This window comes from Anticarsia gemmatalis, chromosome 23 (assembly GCF_050436995.1).
Source record: "Anticarsia gemmatalis isolate Benzon Research Colony breed Stoneville strain chromosome 23, ilAntGemm2 primary, whole genome shotgun sequence".
NCBI lineage: Eukaryota > Metazoa > Arthropoda > Insecta > Lepidoptera > Erebidae > Anticarsia > Anticarsia gemmatalis.
The window spans coordinates 5,090,124-5,110,729 of NC_134767.1; the positions used below are offsets into that span (position 1 = coordinate 5,090,124).

Sequence of the window (20,606 nt, forward strand, 5' to 3'; positions counted from 1 at the left end):
TAATTTAGAAGCGCTATGTAAATATTTATCCTGAAAATGCGAGCTCGAGACACAATGATAAAATATAGTAGCTACTTAAATTTAAAGTTACGAGTGTGTTTGTGGTTTATTATTACTTTGTATAGCATTTATGGTAAATGCCTTTGGGTATCTTAGTGGTCTAAATAGTTCTTAGCAAAATTAAAAAAAAAATCTTTCTTTGGTCAGTATGGGGCTTTTACTACTGCCATATTTAGGCTGCCTTTGTGGCGTGGTGGCAGTGTATCCGGCTGCTGAACGTGAAGTATCGAATTCCATCCGTGTAGGCCAAAGAATTATTTTTTTTGTTTTCTAATTTATATTATAATAAAATACTCAATAGTAGCCCGGAGCCTTGTAATCTACCCCAGAAATGACAATAGACACACTGTTGTATGGGATTGACATTATTAAAGGAGAAGCGTAAATGTGTTTCATACACCTCTACCTAAATCGCCGAGTATAACAAGCGAGAATTTATATTTAAAGAAAAATAATTTTGCAGTGAAACAATAAATATTTTCCAGAACATTTTAAAATGCAAGTACATAGCAGATACGGGGCATGCAGTTTCCTCTGCAATAGATTTGTATTGAAGGTTAAAGTAACAATGATAGTGCACCGGGTCAACGCTCGTCCGTCACCCACTGCTATCAATACTCGTGTAATTCACTCTTGTTCCCACCGACACTGCTCTAGGATTCAACGATGAGAATATAGCGGATTTTTCTTTGTTTGTTCTGGAAGTTATTTTGACTTATTTTGACTGTTTGACACTATAACATTGCTTTGAGTAAAGCAGTTTGCCGTGTTCATTTTGTGGCATTAACCGTAGGGCTGAGTGTGGTGGTTTCGAATGCCACCCACGAGCTATATTTCTATGTGATGTGTATATTTATAGTGATGAGCACTAGTATCTTTTCTGAGTCTGGATATAAATTTATTTTCATAGAAGTATGGATTAAGCAGTATATAATGTTTGTTTATCGGGTATCTTGTAACCTTAGTACTAGAACTCCGTTTAGTTTGGAATAAGATGTCCGTGTAAGAGTAAAAGAAAAAAAATCTGGCGTTTGTTATATTGCATTTTTTGTTATGTCCGTAGTCAAATCAAGTTTACTTAGCTTAGGATATTCAATAACTGTTTTAGCGTTACCACATTCATCAATATCGCAGCTTACACTACCAATTGCTACACAAAACATCAGCTATACAAATGTCCGCTGCACTCTCCCATCTTGTCCCACGCCCCGTCGTCCGGTCGTCACTCAGTGGAAATGTCCCATTACGTCGCAAGCACACGCACGCGGCAATTCTTCAGCAAGTGCCGCGTTATGAGCGGAATTGCCTCTTCACATGATACTTCTGCCGCACGTACTCACACAAACTTGCCACCTCTGACAATTTTGTAGCGGTTTTGTTTAGGACTGGAAGCTAAGAGCTGTTTCAAAAGTACTCGTTTTTGTGAGACTTAAGTTCATAGTACACTTAGTAGTCAGACTTTGTTTTTTTTTAATGCAATTTGCAAAGCTTTTCGGATACTATTGGCATGCTTTAGTTGAACTTGAGCGGAATTGCCTCGTCACATGATACTTATGTCGCACGTACTCACACAAACTTGCCACCTCTGACAATTTTGTAGCGGTTTTGTTTAGGACTGAAAGCTGTTTCAAAAGATGTACTCGTTTTTGTGAGGTTTAAGTTTATAGTAGACTTGGAGTTTTCTATCTGAATTTGTTGACCTTGGTACTTGATACGTTTTGTATCTTAATTCTATAGGAGGTTGTAAAGTACCATAGAGCGAATATGACTAGTTTAAGAATTACACAGTTTTTTCGATCGTAGCACAATATATTGGTTAAGCTCACAGATACAGTTTGACTTGTAGAGCTACAGCGAAATATTATTGTTGTTTACAGTTATCGTATCTTTTAATATCATAGTTTCAAGCTCATGTCATTTGTATAATTGCAAAAGTAAATAATTCCAATCCAATAGAATTTTACGACCGTTTAATCTTAACGAGTGGCTTAATGTCGAGTACAAAAATGTTGAAAGCTAACAGAGAAGTTTGTGGTTTACGTTTGCAAATCTTAATACTTTATTTAATGCTTTATATTTAACCCATTACTGCTCAACTGTTGCGCTCAAGAAAGGATATACCATAATCCCATTGGGTAGCTGACTCTTAATGCCTTTCATCAGTTTCCAAGTTTTTGAAAGGGTTCCCGACGATACATCTACTGTTGAACAAATGACAGTACGCCTTATCCCTAATCTAAGGCATTGTGAAATTTACAGGTGGAACATAGTTCGTTATATATTATGTATTTAAGTACACAAGTTGTCAAAGTCGAGGCAGAGGGTAACTTTGTAATAACAGTAACTATCATAAGTGCCACCTCGTGACCCACGTGACAATGGACGGTTGAATATTTCAAACTAACTTCTTGTTTCAATGCATGTTGTATAAGATAGGTCAGCGTATTGACTGGCTAGTTGTGTTTGTTCACCTTTGGTTTGGTTAAGATTTCGATGTTATTATAGTCTAGTAACAAGTTTATGGTTGTGTATTGTTATAATTTTAGACTTGATAGTATATTAAGCCTTTTACGTAACATATTTGTAAAGGCTTTTACATTGTGTAGGCGCTAAACAGTTGTAAGATTTATTGCGATTAGCTAATCAGTAGCTTTTTATCGCATGATTTTTCTGGAACAGAGTCCTTAATTTAGGGTCTGACCAACACAAAAAAAAATACTAAAAGGAGAAGATTTGTTGAATTCTACTAATAGCTAAGGACATTAACTTCTCTATTCTTTCAATGTAAACAGACCAAACGACTCCCATAAAGTTAAGAAATGCCATAAATTTTTATTTCAGTAAAATTATTTTATGAATAAAAAATAATTCCTACTTGACTTCAAGGTTACTATAATATAGTAACAGAAAGTTTAAAAGGAAGGTCCTTCTTTCAAACTTTCTGCTTCTTTCTTTCAGGAACAGAAGGGACCTTCTTTCAAACTTTCTGCTGCTTTATTTCAGGAACAGAAGGTTGTATAGTTTGTGCAACAGTTAAAAATGCTTGTATTTGTGTGCAGGATGTGGGTGATGCGCGCGGTGTGCGTGCTGTGCGCGTGCGTGGTGGCAGCGAGCGCGCAGTGGCGGTGCCCGGGGCTGAGCGCGCGCCCCGCCGCCGAGTGCTCCTGCGACCTGCCGCACACGCTGCGCTGCGCCGGCGATCATACTGCGCTACAGGTACACACACATCATGGTCCATACAGACGTAATATCATGACTATTTTAACCGAACTTGTAGGCAGAGGTGAGTGAAATACTCATGTTTCGTCATTAACAATGGTGGTTCCCTTTAATAGGGGGTGAGCATATTTACCATGCTATGCCGGGCACGTTACCAAATCCGAGCTACTACTGTAAAATATTCAAATATAAATCAGTGACTAACAATACTTAGCCCTACCCGGGAATTGAATTATATTACGCAAGTATGCGAAGGTTATAATGTAAACGAAGTCGTAGAGTCAAAGCTGGTCTTTCATAGGTTTTCTCTGCCCACTGCAGGACAATATTCGATTGCTATTTGAAATCCCAGACAAACTGGACAGTAAAATGTTATTCTAACACAAGTCAAAAACAACTGAGCGACCAACAAAAAACATACGAAACGATGCTTATTTCTAAAACAACACATAACAAACAGAATAAACGTTAACAATTGCAGCAATATTTCTGAGATAAGCCATTTTAAATTCTGTAATAAAATAACATTGTGCAACATAAACCTAGCGATACACGGGCGCTGTACAAACATGTCAAAGAAAACAATTGCAAAAACATAGTTGCAATCAATGTACATTTTGTAGAACAAATAAACCGACGGATAGGCAACTATGACGTCATAGCGGTGACCCGGCGGTATTTTCTTTTAGAAAATCTTATGGACTTTATCGTTGTGGCATGTAATAAATCTGTGTGTAGTGTCTCGATTGTGGAGCATTCAATTTGTAAATTCCAAAAGTACAGGATTGCTTTTTATTTTTGTAGCTTACTTACATCTTTCTTTTCCATTAAATAGCCACAAGGGTAAGCTAGTTATCCAGAAAAATAAAATAATGATAAGAAATTAGACAGATGTATAAATGTCCAAAATACGAATATAATAAGAATCAGCTATGTTTTACACTTTACAATATAAGGGCATCCGTAGTCTTTCTTGATCAATGTTATAGTAGGATCAATCTTACTAATACGATGGTAATATAATATCAAATATCGGTCAATACATGCTTGTGTTAATGTCTAAGTTAACTAACTTAAATAACATTATTTTACTATCCAGTAACGACTGATTCCGACTGGATGAGTTTTTAGAGGGAATTATCGTTAATCCTGACTCAAAATACAGTTTTCATTTGGAATTGTCATCTGATATCCAAATACAGATTCTAAAGGTAGCTCGAAAAAGCGAAAGGTTCTTCAATTGGTGCTTAACTGGAGTCCACTCAGACCACTTTAGTCTACATTCAACTTTTAACAAAAAAGAAATAAAAATGCATCATAATTTTCAGTACATTGTAATTTCAGCGAGCCTCTTGTAGCGTCTGTACTTTATATGAGCACTTTAGACAGGATCAAGTATCGCTCTAAGTGGACTTTTACGTGAAATGATAATACTGTCCTCTTCATATAGAACATCAACTTTTTATTTGCAAAGGCCTGTAGCCATTTGTTTGAATTTTCCAAATTCGTTTGAGACCCTAGTTCGGTGTTTAAATACTGGTTTGTCCAAAATTCTGGGGGATATTTATCTTTGCGCTCTTTTTATAAAACGGGTTGAGCAAAGACTTAAGGGGACTGGTTAAATATAGACTTTTATGCAAATTTGAATGAAACAGAAAGGGGACGTATTAAAATTTGATTCGACTCTCGGATTGTTTGAGACGTTTTTTTGTTTGAGGAAAACAAAATTAAAATTGCATTTGTACTTTTATTGTTTTGCAAATTTTTTTCTTGTTTTAATTGTAAGTTTATAGGTAGTTTATGAGGGATAAAATGTATTCAGCAGACGTTTAACGTTAGAACACTACTTAATTGAAGCAGTTTTATTTACGAGTCGTGCCTGATTTAGCATCTGATGGGTTCTAAATAAAACGAATCCGCGTCTTTGAAGGAAAAAAATATGAATACATTGTCCTGTAAAAAAACCAAAAAGCCGTACGCAAAATATCCTCGACCTTTTCCATATTACATAAATCCCTCATTTCTTCATAATCGGTCAAAGGCACTTAACACTACACAGTAAGACGTTTATTGACGTCAAGATCTTGAAGGGTGTGATCAGAACCCTACTCAAAGTCTCGCCGACTCACGCACCTGCCAATCGATAGCTTTTGTTTACTGAACGCCTCTCTACGAGTGAGTTGTGGCTCATGTTAATACCAGTACTATGGGTTACTCGATCGAGACCCGTGGGGACTTCAAGTGAAATGGTTTCGAGATTATTTTTATAAATATTTTTGTGCCAGCAAAGTTAATGGTAATAACAATGGGTCATAGGTCGTAGGTTTGATTCTAACACATATATTTGTTATCTTAAAGTTTATTATTTCTGAAATGCGTTTGCGTTCCTTGCGATACGAGACTAATTCATAGTGTGGACTAATATACAATCAAGTATGAACAATAAAATAATAATCTTACCATACTTGAAAAGAAGTCAAAACTTATTTTTAAGATAATATAATATCGCGAGTATTTCAAATGTTTTAGAGTTACAAAAATAGAAATGAAACAAGAATAAAACAAAATAAATCATACCGTTATCTACCGAGTAAAATAATTGATAATCTCAGAACAAAGACCATTAATTCACGAACGTCCTTGATTCCTTTTGAACTAGAATAATATTGTAAAGACAGATCTTTAATTACGAACTTTTACAAAGCTGTTACCGTCTTTTTTACAGTTTTCATTTGTAATTTGTAAAATTCAAGACCTAAGATGAAAGATCTAGCTTGTATTCATTTTGAAGGAAAGATGAACATTTATTTTATCTTTGTAGACTTTTCTACTCAATACTCAATTTGTTTGATTTGGCAATTAATATAATATTATGTTAAATTAAATTCTATGTACCTTTCATTAAAAAATCTGAAAAAGTATAAACAGAAAATATTGAAAAATCTCTTGCTGGCTATTATTATATAATTCTTTCGTTTCATAACTCAAGTACTTATCGATAAAATTTGTAAAACATTTCTCAGAATTGCATTATTTTCCTAGATATTAAAAACCAAATGCTCGCAACTCGATTGCCGACGATAATTCCAAAGATTTTATCCGCCTCGGTCACATAGTAGGGGTATCAGAAAGGTATTGTTTCGGAATCAACGTCCATCGGTTCTGTACAAATACGATCGCCATAATACCTCAGCTTTTGACCCATCGGATATTTAGACACATTGCCTTGTGGCCGGTATTGTAAGAACTTTGGCTCGCTCCACTTCTGTTGGATTAAGGAGCCATGTTTGTTTGTGGTCGAACGAGAATTGTTTTGGAAAGGAAATAACTAGAAATAAAGAACGAAGTCTAACTTATATAAAAATCAGAAAGCGTTAGAATTTGTATAGACTCCAATCAGCCTAGCCTTTCTTCCAACTATGTTGGAGTCGGCTTCCAGTGTCACCAGATGCATATGGAGCTAAAAAATTTACCGATATGTTGTTATGAATAGTTACTTGGTAAGACGGTTGTTTACGAATCAGCAGTAATCTGATAAAATTAATGAAAATGACTGTCAATACAAAAAACTAATATTTCGGAATAATTTGAAATTTGGCCCCTTGCTATTTACGCGGTAAACACGATATTCCGGAAAAAACCTTTTATTACTGCCGTATATCAAAACTTTAGTATTGCTTTGGTACTATGATTTTACTGTCATGAAGTTTACTTCCGTAAATGTTTTTAGTAGGAAGTTTCGTTATATTACTATTTTCATTTTCTTCAAAGATAAGAACTTAGATTAATAAAGCTAAATAATTAATAGCAATATAAATAAAATTATGACTTGCTCTAATGCTGAAGGAAAACATTGTGATGAAACCTTGCATACCTAAAATTTTTTTAATATATTTATTGAGGACATGCAAGGTTCCCAAACCGTACTAGGCCGGTGTGGTATTCTCAAGGTCTAACCCCTCCCTCGTTTGGGAGGAGACCCTTGCCCAGCAGTGGAACGGTAATGGGTTAAAAAATAAAAAGTACAGCGATGAATGTAAATACCCAAGTGCAGCGGGAGTCATAAGTCCGATGAAGTTTCCAGTTGAAGCAAAATAGGTGCAGATTATTTAGTGGTTGTCATTTGTATGGTTACAAAAGTTGATGAATAACATAAAGTACTATACTGTAGCTAATAAAATTTATTTCTTTATTCTTATATCCATAGTACCAAGCCTTTGTTTATATTATGTAGTTCGATAGTATTGTAACAATTACGTGAAGCAAGTAAACAGATCTGTAGAGTACTTGAGTGGGATTACGACGAGCCGCTTTCAAACACGATCACAATCGCACTAGTGTACGGTGCACCGATCTGTCTGTAACAAATTGTCATTCACACAATATGGATAAATAAAACGGTGTACCAATGTTTACACTTCAATAACCGAGGTGAAGTTTAACTTAAAAAAAACATAACAGTGTTTTACGCAATTTGTGAAAAATATTAGTTTTATCTGCATCGATATAATATTATGTAAATACATGTATATTGTGCGTTCTTCTTCTTCTTATCGTATGGTTAGTGGTCAACCTAGGTCAAAGTTATTTAAAACATTACTATTCTTGCAGTTGTTTTCGCGTAAAAGAGTAACAAACATACATAGACCCACGAACTTTTGCATTTATAATATGAGAAGAATACGATTGAATGACTGAAATAGAAATAAATTGAGATTATATATTTTCTAAACTGAAGGTATACGTGTCATTTCCCTTTAATAGTCAGCTCTCACCTATTGCACAAACATTTTAATATGTTTAAACCAAACAAATAACACCACAAAGGTATTTACTGTTATTTCAATCCGTACATATTTATTACCAACCCTAAAACCACAATTAGGAATCACTTTGCGAATAAACTTCCGCCTAAACCCAATTAAACCAGACTTTAACCTTTAATGACGTCATCAATAACACAGGGCCGAAATTAAATAAATATTTTTCACGTAATTAATACGATCATTAATTAATAATGGACTCTGTCCAACTAGTGTTTAATTAAACAGTCCCGGGATCCGGGAATATCGTTACTTAAGCGAAGGAATCCATTTTAAATAATTCCTTGTAGAAACATTTCTTGACACAAATTACTGGAATTTATAAATGTTTCATTAGATTTTCAGTGAAGGCCCGATTGTTTTTAATGCTTTCAGTGAAATTTTGAGAAATTGTTTGAGGTGGTTGTTGGTTCCTTTTACCCTGTTCATTGAGTACAATAGTGTTATGTGATAATGTATAATAGTTATAGACCACCACATATGTATAAGGAATGTTTCGTTTGGTACAATGGTGTTCATTATGGCTATGTTATTATACTAGATGAGCGTATTGAATTCAGTATCAGTTTTTTATTTATATTCCTTCCCTATACATATATATTTTTTTTACGTTTGAATGTAATTCTATCCTATCAAAAACTAAAGTACAAAATCAGCTCAAAACTTAGAAACAAATGAAGCTGGTAAGGTTCGAACAAATAGATTTACAATAATTAATCCAAGAAGCATTATTTAGCCACTATTTGGGTTACAATGCGTGGGTTTTTTGTTACATATGACCCGATTATTTTACCACACTATACAAATATGTAATTTTCGTACCTCTCCCCAGATAATCGGCCGTCACCTCCGTGAACAGAAGGCAAGGAACAAGAACACAGCGGTATCTCTGTTAGACTGCGCGCTGAGAGGAGTCTCAGTGTTGTCATCAGCCTCAGTGGCGGAACTAGCCGGCGTCGGCCTCCACGGCCTGGTGATATCTTCGGGAGATATTAGACGAGTACAGCAAGGTGCTTTTGGAAGTGTTGCTAGCACATTATTGGCTTTGGGTAAGTTATAATTACGTATGTATATGTACTGGTTCTTTTTAATTGTATTTCACAAGAATTTAATGGACAAAAACAGGCTAGAAAGTAACGGTAGAGCAGATGTATTTAAAATAAACCCACATTATTTTTGGTTTAATAAAAAAATATTCCAATTCTGGGCATATTGTAAAACTCTTAGCTGTAGTATTCTTTTTCTAGTACCATTTTCATAGTTCAAGCTAAGGTGGTAAAAAGTAGCTAAGCTTTCAAAAACAAGAAATGCAGAAATTTTTAAATAGAGGACTAGAACACATAAATGCCGTATTTTATTAACAACATTTAATTTTAAAACATTTATGGTAGAGTTAAACCAACCAAGCAAAAGTTATCTAAGTCGTTCTAAATTATTATAAAACACAATGTGTTACATAAAACTAACACTACTTTCTAAAACCCACCTGCTTAAGTTATAAAATAAAAAGTAGCCAAAGTTTCTACTTAAAACAGTCACAAACTAGCCCCAAAGTTGAGAATAAACGTCGTTTAATTTACAATTGAGTGTAGAATATTTGCTACCTTCCCCACTAATATTAATTTACTACCATCTCAATTAGTTCAGGATTATCCCGCTAGGAGCACGAGGAGAATTTAGATATCGACTTATAAGTTAGACTAACTATGCTATTGAACTTTCGGATTAGAAATATTTTTGAAGAACAATGTATTTATGTTTAATATACCAAAAGGGTATTACAATACTTTTTCACTTTCAAAGCCAAACAGATTTGTAGAAAATTATTTTAAGTTTTCAATGTGTACGTAATATGATTTCTTACCGAGAAAAGTCCAAATAAATCAGAATTGGAAATATATACCTCAATAGCTTAATACGATAGTAATGCTAGTTGTAGTTTCGTATCAATGCTACAATACCTTGCTACGTATCGCTACGCGCATGTAACATAACAGCTACGCGGTTTGCTACGCGACTATGCTACGCAGCTGTTCATCGCGTCATTATTTAGATGCTTTCGAAATGGTATTCTATTCCTCCTTTAGAATATATTTCGTGTTTAGGAGAATTTTTAGCATAAAATATTTAGCAAATCACACATTGTTTAAATTCTATTTCTATTGCCTATTCATCACACATTCTGCATAGAAATCAGTCTGCTACAAATTTTTTATTTGTGTAAAACCTGCACGTCGAAAATATATTTCACTCTATTTCATTAAGTCACAAATGAAAATGCTATAAATAGCACCCTACAAAGTCGTAAGTTTAGCAATTCGTCTGCTGAGAATAGATTTCTCGAATGCTAAGCCAAGCATTAGCTCAAAACCAAGCTTTGTTTGTGAGAGCTCTTTGAGTTCCTATTTATATGGTTTTGTGAGAGACGCCTTTTCACTAAGAGTTTCTTAATTAATTGCATAATGTAGTTATTTGTATTGCATTATGCATTGTTGATATAGAGCCTTCCTATATAGGTACATAGACTATATAACCTCGATTACTATTTCTATATATATCTTACGTGTTTCTTTGATAAATAAAGTTTTTGAAGTCTCCGTCTATTAGATACACTATAGTTTTTTTTTTTAATGTTAAAAGTCTCTACAAAAGTATCAAATGATTTTAAATCGAACTAACATTTTTATTCTTAACTTTAGACGCGAACAGATACAAAATCAAGAGCTTGTGTAATATAAATTTGTATTATTATTCTGTTTAAATGATAGGCCTTTAGTTAAACTAATATTCATCTTCTAAGCATTCGGTAACAAGAGTATATTTTGTCGTAATTACATAATTTTGCGGCATTAACTGATTTCCCTGGAGAGTCAGCGAGTTTGTTAATAGAGCTAAAGTTTCAACGTCGCCTAGTTCCGATTTACTAATTTTCAATGTTTCGCTAATGTAACGAGAATGTTTACTTCATTAACAATGGATTTATGTAAATATATGCCGACGTTTTGATACAACGCGCCAGGTGGGTTTTGATGTTGAGCTGTTTTTATTTTGGGTCTCATTTTAGAGTAAAATTCTGTTTAGTATTTTGGAATGAGAGCATGAAAATAATATTTTATAGGGAGTTGAAATAATGTGATTGTGCCCATTATATTGGACTCTCTGAAGTTGTATGTGTTACTTAATATTTTTTGTCAGCCTACTAAGGCCCGATTTTACTCCGTCTGGATAAATTTTAAATAGCTTTCGTATGAAATTTTCATTCATTTGTAAATCAGACTTTGTATGACAGATTATTTGACACATATGTATGTATTTGTAACTCTGTCTAGTAAACTGTGCACCAATATGAGCGGTTAAACTGGCCTCAAATCTTTTATTTTCTATGTCGTAATTATTATAAGTCTAATGCAACTATATTTTTTTCAGGTCTACCCAACAACCAGTTGCCATCGGTACCTACAGAAGCGCTAACAAGACTATGGAACCTAGACCGCCTAGATTTGTCCAACAATAAGATTCATACCTTGGATCCTAATTCATTTAAGGTAATTAATGCTTTCCATATTCAATAATACGCACCTGTTCAAGATTACCTTTAACTATGTTCTTGCTCTCAATTTCATAATTTAAAACATCATAGTCTAATATTAAGGCGAAAAATTAACATTTTTATGGACTACTATGGTCCTTTCGTCTCTGCCTACCCCTGTAATGCAGGTATTATTGTAAGTAAGTAAGCCACGTCAAAGGCCTTCGGACGGCTGTTACAACTATGATACTAGGTTGATCACTAACTATACGATAAGGAGAAGAAGATTATAAGTGAGTTAGGTTAACATAATTGATTCTTCAGGTTTTTAAACACCCTTACTAACGATAGGTTATTGGGATGGTATAGTTAACATATAACTTATTTTCTCAGGGTATCAGTAATCTAACGTACTTGGACATAAGTGACAACCAGTTGACGGATATATCGAGCGACGCGTTCAGGCCTCTAGTCAAGCTTACAGTCCTCAGGCTTCGAGGAAATCTACTTAAAGTTGCGGCGTTGGCCAACTTGAAGGTAAGCTATCTTATTACTAAAATTAATATATAAGTACCTATATTAAACGCTTTAAGAATAAAACTTTAAAAAATTGATAAAACTGACTAACTGACTGACTGTACAAACAATAAGTCAAAATTGCAGGACATTTGAATAATAAAGGTGTACAATTTTTATATGTACCAGGAGTTTCTTTCAAATCCTATATATAGCTCCAAGCAAAAGCTAATAAACAACATTATTTTAGCTTCATTTTTCGAAAATATTTTTTGTAAAATAGAAATATGTCATTTTCCCTTACTTTATTTGAATATTGGATAAAACACCGAAACACACATTCCGATTTGTTGTATTTTAATTACTTCTGAATATATTCTTGAGCCACTTCATCAATATCTCAAGCTATTCATATTAAATACACCTAACCTATCAAATCGTATTAGAAAACTAATCACTCTAAGTCCAAAAACGTCTTAAGAATATATTAATTACATTACACTGATCGGTTCATTCACGTATCACATAATTTCACCTGACAACCTTCTCACCAAGTAATATTACTTCAATAATTCAATTACTTTTCTAATACCAATATTCTATTATTACCAATCAACTGTAATTTCTTAGAAAAAGAGTTTTTGTGGGCAAAATTATTCGTTAAGAAATGATCAAAATGAGTCCTATTCAATCAAGTTCGGTATAGTTTTATGTAAGCCTCTAGTTACTTTGGTACTTATTATAATTGGAAACTATGCTTTGCACGTGGTTTGGTTTAACTGGGCTTTACTTTGAAATATTTTTATAAGCTTTGGTCATCGCAATAAAATATTGGACACGTATATTTTACCGCATTAATAAAAAAATAAAGAAGGTAAGAACTTTTTAGAAATAATATTTATTTTAATGAAAATAGACGTAATACAACGATTGAGTTAGTGATATAAAATATACGAGTATATTCCATTATAAGTATAATTTTAGCATACATATTCATATTATTACATAAAGTATAATATTTTCTTGAAAAGTTTGTTTTTCTAATAGTTATCAACTACTTAAACTGTATTGACAATCAACGCCTGTAAAGATGCTTAACAACAGCCTTGTCTTAGTTTTTAAGGAACTAAGTTACACTGTTTAATGACAATACAAAGTAGACACACCAAGCTAAAACATCCCACACATACTCTCACCCCCGTATTTATAAAGGAGTAACAATTTATCTCAAGTCCTAAAACTGCAAGTACTAAGTATAAAAAACTTCCTACTTACAAAAACCGTTGCTAAAACTCTCCTTATATTTAGGAAGCGCACATGCTCCGTGACTTGGACGTATCTAGTAATGCGCTGGAAGGGCCTCTTGCGGCGAGCACCGTGCCGCCTCTGAGTCGGCTTGTCACTCTACATCTGTCTGACAACACGTTTGCAAGCATACGACGAGGAGCTTTGGCGGGTAAGGCTTGTTAAAGGGCTCTAAATATGTACCTGCATTTTTTTTCGTTTTGTTTCTGGTTTAAATTGTATGAAGTGAATTAATGCTGTGTTTTGTAGACTGTGCCCAAATACATTATTTTCCTTTTTTGACGTCACGGTTACACTGTTTGTTTACATACTAAAGTACTAAGTGTTTTATGAAAATGTATCTAGGTTTGTAAGAAACAAAAACGTTTGCTGAAGATCATTTAATTGTAAAGTAATCGCTATTTCCTAGTTTGAGGTGGATAAAACCTGAAAATATTAGTGTATAGATCATTTTAAAAATGTGTTTGGTTTAGCCTTTTTAATTGCGAAACTCTGTCATCTAGTTAACGTTTGTATAGTAACTTGAGTCGCTAGTATTTACTTATACTTTTATTTCAAACCATTTGGCTACTCATGTCACTTAACTTAGCAATAAACAGTGACATTATCAGTCTATTCAAACAAAAAAAATTCTCCAAATATATCAGTTAGTACAATTTTTTTATTCAAAAACTCCTCTAAACCAAAATAAACAACATCACGGTTGTAACTCTTACGTGGCACAGTGTAAATCCTTTATTAACGATCTCTGTTCACAGGGCTCACGAACTTAACTCATTTGAACTTGCACAACAACCAGATAGACGTGCTGGAGGACTATGCGTTCAAACACCTCACTAACTTGACGCACCTGGATCTGTCTCATAATGAGATTGTTGCTGTGTCAGGTAATGTACCACACTGTTTGATCATTCCTTAATAAAACGTATAATATGGCATATGGCTGTCGTTAAAATGCTGTGCTGTGGTTCTAAGTAATGTTTCAAATGGATGTAACAGGTTGGTATAAAAATATATATCTGAGTGTTTATTACAAAGGTTAAGACGATCAAACTATTTTATGTAATGAAATAAAAAGATTTTTCATGGAACTCCGGTGTAACTACGAAAAAGAAAAACTTAAAATTTTAAAAGTGTGATTAATATACCAGTAGATAGTTTCATCCACTGCGACAAACTTTTGAAATGAGCAACTAATGCAAAAATAACTTTCCTGTTAACACTTTCTTTCATCGCTTCTTAAGGAAAGGATTCAGTTTATTTTCTAAATTACCTCTTGAAACAGTAGAAATTGTTTCAAAAACACTCCCGATTAGTTTACTGTAAGGGGTAATGTCCATTACAAGCTTTTAGTCAATTCACTGACGTTTTAATTTCCGGAAAAAATCTCAGTCGCTCGGTCCCGGCGGAAATAAGGAGGAAAGTATTTTTTTAACATTTACATAAGATTTGCGGAAAAATCGAAATACTTTCTGAATGCTTAAAGAAACGCTCAAATGAAATGTTTTGTATGTAATGTAATAATAATTATTTTGGAAATACGAGGCTTTAGTGTTAAAACGTTAAACTGTTTCTGTAACATTGTTATAATACTTAATTGTTTAGTACAGCTACAATATGGATTTCTATTTACAATAAAACGATTTAATTTCATTCAAAGGCATTCATTCATTCTACATAAGGCATAAACACGCCAATAGTCAAAGTCTTATTTGCAAACCATACTTATAATGTAACTTTAACATGTCACCAACCTAATTCAAAATGGGTATCCATAATTGTCAAAATAAATCAAAACTACTACCGCATTTGGTATTTAATTACTCTTGCAATATGCTCACCTACGTCTTTTATCCACAGGTGCATCTCTCGCGCAGCTAACAAACCTAGTGCACTTGGATCTCTCGCACAATTTCCTCCGCTCATTGTCAGCTGAGCCGCTGAAATCTCTCCGGCAACTGACCGAGCTGCTACTCCACGATAACGACATATCGATGATAGATGACGGAGCTTTGGCGCAGCACAAGGACCTCGGCCGATTCACTATTGAAGGTAATGGCAGCGCGATGATACGCACTTTGGGTGGGACTTACTGCTCTAGAGAATAGTCAACGGTGTTACATTCCGTTTTCAGGCTCTTGAGCCCAATAGTACAAGGACAATAGAGAATAAGGGCATAAACAAAAAAAAAATATAAAAACCTGTACAGAAATCTTTTTGCTCGCAATGACTCGTGTTCCTTTAAATTCCTGTTTCCGTTTTTTGCCTGGCTATAACCGAGAAAGAGATTTCAAAGACAAAAATACTTTATCTTTTGGTCTGGACTAGACATCTGTGTGTCTTAATATTTTGGACTAAATAATTACCTTTATCTTGACTTCTAAAAGTGGTGTAAGGGTTTGATACTGTATTCATGTTTCTTTTCAACCTGTTATAAACGGTTGGCCGATTTCTGCTATCCGTATATCCCAGGCAGATATTTGTCGATACTCAACGTTTCACTGAGGCGTCGTCGAAGCGGCTTTGTTCGTCCATCGATATCCGACGCCTGTTATATTGTTGCGTGACTCTTAACTATTCTGCCTTTGTAACTCATGGTTTTTTGTATGGAATAATCCTGGCCGCTGACACTTTTGTTACTGTTACTCCATTTTTCTTCGTTTTATTACGTGAAAAGAGAAAAAAGGTTGCGGTATTTCAATATTCTGAGCGTTTTTTGCAACCGTTGTATTAACATAGATTGTTTGGAGTGTTATTATGAAAATTTATGGCATGATATCTTTTAAAAATCATTTGATTTTTATTGGATAAGAAACAAAGTTTTTTAAATCAAAAATCCAATAAACGTTATGGTATTGGTATTAGATATCACCAATATAGATATTTTTTATAAAGTTAGGTTCCATTTTGAAATTACTTTCTAGTAACTGTTATCATAAATTACTTATTGAGTTGAAACTAATTTTACGAATCAATTTTCCCGGCGCGACGGTATTAAGACCCAATCTGAGCGGCGACCCTATTACCATATTTTGTTTTATCAATTACTTAAGTTTTTCTCTTGCGTAAATGGCTCAACTTCATCGAACCGACGATTTATATAACCTAAAGAACTTTATTTTTCATTTGCCGATGTCCTTCCGAAATTACTTCTTCTATTATTCATAAAGGCTTAACAACTTCGCGTTCTCTTTCTCCCTCATTGATTTCAAATTAGGATAGAAAGGAATAATAGATTGTTCCGTTTCATTTAGGAATAAACGTTACAATTTAAATCCCTCAAAGCCCGCACTAATGACTCATACGAAGTACAAACTTGGTCCACATTTATTCGAGGTCATGAAGATAAATTTGGTCTCTTTCACAGATAATCCTCTTAATTGCGATTGCCTAATGGCCGGATTCGCAAGGTGGTTGAGAGAGGCAAAAAACCTACCCCAGACTGATAAATCTGCCGCCGTGTGTGCCACCCCTCCTCATTTAGAAGGTGCATTGCTATCTAGATTGTCGAAAAACAAGCTCTGCGATGATTTCGAACATACCGACTTGAAACAAAAAGACACGAATTATGACTTTAATAAAGTACTAGCGAATTCGATCGTGAACGATTATAAATTCAATGAAGGTACCGATGGCGATGTTTATATCGATAAGCAAGATGGATTGGAGGATGATTTGTATGATGAAGAATTGGAGGTGCCGGGGGAAGAGGATTTACCAATTTCTCCTTCCAAGGTGAGTGAAAACTAATCATCTTTAAACAAGAATTAGGTTTCTTGTATTCGAAACGTTTTTTCAACGACACGGTGTATTATCCGTGTTCGTTAACAAGCTTTCATACTGACTAGATCACTGAAACCATGTTTACATACTTCGAATTAGGCTTTGATTTTTTTGGTGAAAAACTAATTGTACCTACAAGAAATCTTACTGTAATTTTTGGTAAAAAATGTTGTTGTTTGTCGATTCACACCGTCGACTAAATATTGACGTCCATGAAAAACTTCCTCGATGTATTTATATGTCCTTCCTCGCTGGTTTGCTTTTATATAAATTCTCACCATTCGAGAACTTGACACATGAAACGCTTTTCGACGTCACCAATTCATCAATCTGGTTGTAACAACACAACAGAACAATCTAAGCGAATATACGGCTACATAGGTAGGTATTGAATAATCGGTTTTTGTTTACTTTGCTCCAAAAGGACTATCACGTATCCCAGTTGACAACTATTTGAAAGCCATAGTGGCTGAACATTGTTTTATCCTTTAGATTGTTGTGATTAACACGTTACATCAAAGTAGCAATGTATTACACAGTGACTATCAATTTGACGTACACTCGCTGTCAACTGGGATACTTGATAGCCACAGGATATTTAAAAATCAAAACTGATTCTAATCGTAACGCTTTTAAAGTTAGCCTTAAAATAATTAGGATTAAGATTCTGCTCTTTAGATCCTAAAAAGATCTACTGCAAACATTTTCTTAGTAAAAAAAAAAATCACCGATATAACTCAATAAGTTAAAAAACACACTTATTCTGAATCTTAAAATAGTCTTCATTCCTTTATAGGTTTAAAAAGGTCACTTAACTTAAACATTAATATAATAGAGTCTACTAATAATACAAATATTTAGTGAACATCCGTTTTCTTACTGCTATGAATCAGCGACCTAAAATTATAGGCGCTTAAACGCCAGACTCAATTATTTTAAATCGCGTAGGATTTCAGTCAAAGCAAATAGATTAGCCATTTTATATTTTTAGATTCTTTTGACTGACTACAATACTTTTAAAATTACTTGTAGGTGTTAAAATGAATTATGATTTCTTTGAAACGATTATAAGTTTTTTGTACGATGACTCATTTGGTAGATGTCAAATTATGTGGGAACTAATGTATTAAGTGAATAAGTTCTGACATATAATGATAATTTAGAGCTGTATGTGTGGGTAATATGTTCCTTTTAAGGGTTTAATTACGTTTTTTGTAAAATTTTATGATATTTGATAGTGATAGATATTTTTATTTATGTGTTTCATAAAAATAAGTATCAGGAGACATAAGAAGCATTTTGCATGCAAATTATGGATTGAGTAGTAAAATTAAAGCAGTTCTGTATGAAGGAAACAGGGAAAAACAATAAATAGCAATTATTTCAAAAACAATTAGTTACAATTCTTATAAGTTTAATCTACATTGGTGGTTGACCTTTTAAATACTAACTATCAGAACTGCACGGCTGCGTAAGTTTGACGGATTTTGATTTTATTTATTAACGCAAAATCGGCAGAAAGATTTAAGATGAAGTTTGGTACATATTCAATGCATACCACAGATGAAACTTTAGAATTACCCAGACAAATTAATGCAGACGTAGTCACGGGTAAAAGCTAGTGGCAAAAAACACGTTTAGAATTCTCCGTTAGCCCAAGTTCTTGTTGTGATGTAATATCCTGGCGGTCGTTTTTACGGAAATTATGTAGTTCTACTCATATCCGAGAATATGTTCAACTTTTGAATGCACTTATACTATGAGAACGTACCACTAACCTATATCGCAATGGTAAAGTTTTCTTTGTGTCTAATGAGTGGGTGATGTCTGTTCGTAAGTTTATTGCTATTTTATTGTTATTTTTTATTGTTTTGAACCAAAATTGGAGAGGAAACGTTAAAATTATTTATAACTTTTGTCTTCGTATGTCGCAACGAGTGGTGTAGGTTTAGAAATAAAATGTACCTCGCCACAGTCTGTCTGTCTTTCCGCAATAAACTCAGACTGTACTTAACAGATTTTCATGCGGCTTTCGCTGTTAAATAGTGATTTTAGACAAAGGTTTTTGTGTAATCAGTCAAGGTTCAAGTGATGATCGGGGATAAATCGGGGGCTGGCTGCTAGTTAATTTTAACAGAACCTTTTTTTAAACTGGAATTTCATTTTAAACAATGTACTAATTAAAAGAATAAGCTTTCACTATTAAAAATTCATTTTTTCGTTTCATCCTTTAGGTACGTCTTCTAGACTCTTGGCATGATGATGAAGAAGTCCACTTATCCTGGGCAGTAGATCCACCTTCAACTCACCGGTACAGGTGTACTGGCGTCACTGTCTCGAGAGCTGGTGGTCTACCGAAGCATGTGGCTTGTCACCGAGCTGCTCCTGCCAATATTGTGCTGAGGGGATTGAAGGTTGATCCAGTTGATCAGTACACGTAAGTAATGTAACAGCGTTTTATGATAAAATGCTCAAAGGATTAAGATATTATTATATTGTGTTTTAGTCGCCACGCCGATACCATTGCTTAGGGAGGTCGTGGGTTCGATTCCCACACGGAGCAAATATATTTAAAAATACATGTTTATAGTATCCTAGGTCGTATAATTGACGGCATCTGGCGCAGTGGTTAAGGTGATCGACAGGTCACTACTAGTGAGTCAGGAGGTCGTAGTTTCGATTACCACACGGAACAAATATTTGTGCGATCCACAAATAATTGTTTCGGGTCTGGTTGTGCTTTGTGTCCGTTGTTTTTATGTCTGGAAAAAATCCCAGCGACACAAGAGCAATCCTTAATGCGGGAGTAGACTAAAAAACAAAATCTTTAGAAAATGTTACTTTACAACTTGGAGAAATTTTCAAGGATATTATCCAAGTTTTACACACGTTTAATGTTTCACATTTCTAAGAAGAAAAAAATCATTTCTGACTAAAACTGAGATTTGTTCCAAGAATTAAGTAATTAGATCAACATAACTTACAACCACTAAGATAAAGTAAGAGTTAAAGTAAATGTTTAGCCATTTCAAAGTTTAGTAGCGACCTTGAATAATAGAAATTAATTTGAAGGAAACAAGTAAGTAATCCACTCAGACTACTGATGATATTCAATATTATTTCTATTCCTCAGAGAGTAAATAGCTGTGTTACTTTAGATAATACATAGACTGTTTCACTATCCTAAATATCCACACTTATAGTATAAAGCTGGAGAATATGTTGGTTTCTTCGAGCGCGTTATTCCCAGAAACTACTGGTACTTATTGAAACATTCTGGGCTGAATAGTTCATTTATAGAGATAGACTTATAATACATCAAGCTGTGACTAATCGGAGTAGAGCAGGGAAACAAAATGAAGATCTACTTG

At 34.1% G+C, this 20,606-nt stretch overlaps 1 protein-coding gene across 2 annotated transcripts in view; it reads left to right on the forward strand.

Annotated features, from left to right (window-relative positions):
- Lrt (Leucine-rich tendon-specific protein) overlaps positions 1-20,606 on the forward strand; it is a 122,132-nt gene that overhangs the window by 79,054 nt on the left and 22,472 nt on the right. For both annotated transcript variants that reach the window (XM_076129812.1, XM_076129813.1), the window contains 9 exons: positions 3,120-3,276; positions 8,935-9,151; positions 11,529-11,647; positions 12,025-12,168; positions 13,456-13,603; positions 14,211-14,339; positions 15,313-15,504; positions 16,820-17,187; positions 19,470-19,672. In XM_076129812.1, coding sequence (XP_075985927.1) covers positions 3,121-3,276; positions 8,935-9,151; positions 11,529-11,647; positions 12,025-12,168; positions 13,456-13,603; positions 14,211-14,339; positions 15,313-15,504; positions 16,820-17,187; positions 19,470-19,672 — 1,676 coding nt within the window. In that variant the 5' untranslated portion in view covers position 3,120. The remainder of the gene's footprint in view (positions 1-3,119; positions 3,277-8,934; positions 9,152-11,528; positions 11,648-12,024; positions 12,169-13,455; positions 13,604-14,210; positions 14,340-15,312; positions 15,505-16,819; positions 17,188-19,469; positions 19,673-20,606) is intronic.